The 3,731-nt window shown below is 42.8% G+C and overlaps 1 protein-coding gene across 1 annotated transcript; it reads left to right on the forward strand.

Moving 5' to 3' along the window:
• Nucleotides 1-429: 429 nt before the first annotated feature.
• Nucleotides 430-2,767, forward strand: zgc:194221 (uncharacterized protein LOC100191015 homolog). Its single transcript, XM_042749845.1, has 2 exons — nucleotides 430-779; nucleotides 1,431-2,767. The coding sequence occupies exons 1-2, from the start codon at nucleotides 493-495 to the stop codon at nucleotides 2,326-2,328; spliced, it is 1,185 nt and encodes a 394-aa protein (XP_042605779.1). The 5' UTR covers nucleotides 430-492; the 3' UTR covers nucleotides 2,329-2,767.
• The last annotated feature ends 964 nt before the right edge of the window (nucleotides 2,768-3,731 follow it).

The following is a 3,731-nucleotide window of genomic DNA, read 5'->3' on the forward strand; positions in this document are numbered from 1 at the left end:
CTGTAGAAAGATTCGTGAGCGCTCTGACGTAGTTCGAATGATTATCTTGTATTTAAAGGGGCCGCAAAGCAAACAAGCTTGTTGATCTTATATGACTGACCACAAGGTGGGTAACCTTATAAGTTAACCTCATTAAATATTTTAAATGTAAAAGTAAGAAATTGATCGGCGGAAATACCTTTATTGTAGTTATGTTTGCTAACGAAATAAACCAATTAAAAGCCATTTGTGTGGTGTGGCTTTTGTGTTCATGGTAGTCTTATTTCAACATTATAGGAGACATTTACTTGCCTTGGTCTTTATTTAACTTTACCATTAATCTGTGTGCAACCTACATTTCAAACTCTCCTGGTTGAAGTGTAGCTTTAATGCAGTTGGTCAAACTGGTGTTATTTTGAGCAAATTAATTGCATTCCTGCTGAAAATCAAGCATTCTAGTGGGAAAATGTTGTCTATAAATAGTGTTGTGCGCCTTATTAAATTCACATCACGATGGAGGATCAAGTTGTTGCGTTTGGCGTGGGATTGCTCTGCCTGCGGAGAAGACGTCGGAGATCGGTGTGGGTGCATGACATTCTCCAAGCCCGTCAGCAGCTTGGAGAATATCACCGGCTGGTGCAGGAGCTGCGGCTGGACGACGGCAGGTTCCAGCGATATTTCAGGCTGGATAGGGACCAGTTTGACAACCTGCTGTCAAAAGTGGGGCCGCGAATTGCGAGGCAGGACACCAGTTATCGGCGCGCAATTGAGCCGGCTGAGCGCCTCGCAATTTGTCTACGGTGAGTTCATGATTTATTTTTTTCTTTATGAGTTTACCCTTTGTTTTGTAATTTATGGGTTGGAAATTCGTTTCATAGTTTGTTACATGGATATTTATCAGTTTGTAATCTAGTCTAATGCTGTATTTTTTGCAGTTGTGGACGAGGTATTAAGATCCTTTACTTAATGTATAAAGCACTAATACCACACTGTAAAAAATACTCTGATACAAGTATATACAATACAAGTTCTGCATTGAAAATGTTATTTAAGTATAATCAGGTATAAACATTACTTAATATAAGTATAATCAGGAAAATTATTTTAAAGGTTTAAAAGTGAACTGGGACTATGATACTATTATACATAATATCATTGTATTATTATTACTAATTAATTATTGTAAAAGCATGATTTCTGTTGGAGTTGGTTGAGGAAGTTTGTTGTGGTGGAAAAAAAGTAAGTTAAGTTAAAAGTACAATATTTCCCTCTGAAAATGCAGTTGAGTAGAAGTAGAATAGAGAAAGGGCATAAAAAAATTGCTCAAGGAAATTACAAGTACCTCAAATTTGTACACAAGTAGGCTACAGTACTTCAGTAAATGTTCTTCTGTTCACCCCAATTTTTTTGTTTGTTCATTTTGCCTAAGTAATTAGTTGATGTTTTTGCAGATTCTTGGCCACTGGAGACTCCTACCGCACCATAGCTTTCAGCTATCGTGTGGGAGTGAGCACCGTAGCAGGGATTGTTGGAGAGGTCGCCAGGGCAATATGGGATGCCTTGGTGCAGGAGGTCATGCCAGTCCCCACCACTGAGGACTGGCGAAGCATCGCCACTGACTTCCTCCATTGGTGGAACTTCCCCAACTGTCTTGGGTCCATCGATGGAAAACATGTTGTGATCAAGGCCCCTGACAACTCAGGGTCCCTGTTCTTCAACTACAAGGGGACTTACTCAGTTGTGCTCCTGGCAGTGGTAGATGCCCAGTACTGCTTCCGGGTAGTCGATGTGGGGAGCTACGGGAGGACAAGTGATGGCGGTGCGCTGGCTAACTCCACTTTCGGCCAGGCACTACGAGATGGGACCCTTGGCCTGCCACAGGATGCTCTGCTGCCAAGTGCAGAGCATTTGGGACCCCAGCCACACGGGTTTGTGGCTGATGAAGCCTTTCGATTCCGCCGAGAACTCATGTGGCCTTTCCCAGGACACAATCTCTCCAGCAGGCAAAGAATCTTCAATTACAGGCTGTCACGGGCAAGGCTGATTGTTGAGAACACCTTTGGTATTCTCACAGCTCAGTGGCGTATGTACAGAGGAGTCATTGAGATCAGCCCTGCCAACGTGGATGCCTGTGTGAAGGCTACCTGTGTCCTGCACAACTTCCTGAGAAGGTCCACAAACAGCACCAGTACGTCCATACCATCAGCTGGAGACGGAGAAGCTGCTGGTCTACAGGAGGTCACCCGAGTGGGCAGCAACAACCCCACACGGGAGGCTATCCGTGTCCGGGAGAAATTGATGACCTATTTCTCCACAGAGGGAGCTGTCCCCTGGCAACCTGTGGCATAAGCCTTTGCTTTTAACGGCTCTTTTAAGAGCCACAAATTAGTCAAAAAAAAAGCATGATTTCCATAAATATAATATGACAACACCCGCTCTCCCCTGGTGAAAAAAATTACACTTCCATAATGTACTTAAAGTGCTCTACTTTCATGCACTAATTTTGTACTTAATATACTACAAATTCGTCTTTAGTAGTTCTTAAGGACATCCAAGTGTACTTAACTATGCTATTTGTGAGACACCATGAATATGAACTAAAATGTGCTGAAAATGTATTTAGAAAATGTGTTTAGGTACCACTTGAAACTCTTTCATACAAAGTGGTAACTAAATATATTTTTTAATAAAAAGACAGTACGTAAAAAGCACATTTTAGTTCATATTCAGGGTGTCTCATAATAGCACAGTTGAGTACACTTAGGTGTTCTTAAGAACTACTAAAGAAGAATTTGTAGTATATTATGTGACCAGAATGTTGACAATATTTTATTCCCGGGACATTAACTTAAAAATAATAAAATATTCTTTAAAAAAAAACTTCAGCAGTATTCATTCAAGTTTTTGCATTTTTTATTTTTGGAGCAAATACTTAATAAATGAGAGGCAAATAAATGTATTTGCACTGAACATTTTTGAACACTGTTGGAGCAAATATTTTTATACTAAACATTTTCTAACACTAATGGAACAAAACGTTTCATAGAAGGCTTACTGTGTATGAGGGAGAAAGCACAAGGTGCAGCTGACAAGACTGCGAGGGAAATAAGCTTACTAACACCCCTCACAGTCTTGTCAGCTGCCCCCCGCTTCTCTCTCCCCAGTGTTCAGTGAGTCCAGCCTCCAGACATTTTGCATCATAAACCAGCTTATGAATTTGGAACTTTAAATCCTGCCTGGTCCTCAATGACAGGGTCCTGAAGTCCTCCAGGAGGCTTTTAAAAAATAAACTGTCACTGTCCTCCTGAGGAGTGCTAGCTCTCCTACTCACAGCCTCCAAAGCTGTTAGCATCCTCTCCTCAAATTCTGTGCTGCTGTGTGCTCTCTTTCTCCTGTTTGAGTGCCCTGTCTGTCCCTGAACACTGGACTGGCTCGGGCTTGATGGTCCTTCCTGAACCTCAACGCTGAACTGGCTCGGGCTCTCACTCAGCTGGTTTGCCTCACACTGCTGACTGTGTGTGTATGTTGTCTGTGCTGACTGACTGTGCCCGGCCATGGTATCTTCTCTCTCCTCTGGGGTCAGGGCTTCCCCAACCCCCCCTACCATATTACTGGCAGTTATTCTGTCTTCTAGGAAGGGGTTGAGGAAGCCCATAACCCCACTGTAGCGCCATGGCCGGACACTGCTCGCCCCTGCTCCACTCCTCTTCCTCTCTGACTCCTTCCTTCTCTCTCTTCTATAGGTGTCTCTA

The sequence above is a fragment of the Cyprinus carpio genome, chromosome B22 (genome assembly GCF_018340385.1).
Source record: "Cyprinus carpio isolate SPL01 chromosome B22, ASM1834038v1, whole genome shotgun sequence".
Taxonomy (NCBI): domain Eukaryota; kingdom Metazoa; phylum Chordata; class Actinopteri; order Cypriniformes; family Cyprinidae; genus Cyprinus; species Cyprinus carpio.

Bases quoted from the DNA above. Each gene is read 5' to 3' on its own strand.
- zgc:194221 (XM_042749845.1), top strand. From the start codon at position 493: ATGGAGGATCAAGTTGTTGCGTTTGGCGTGGGATTGCTCTGCCTGCGG. The intron at 780-1,430 runs GTGAGTTCATGA...ATGTTTTTGCAG, and splicing joins CGCCTCGCAATTTGTCTACG to ATTCTTGGCCACTGGAGACT.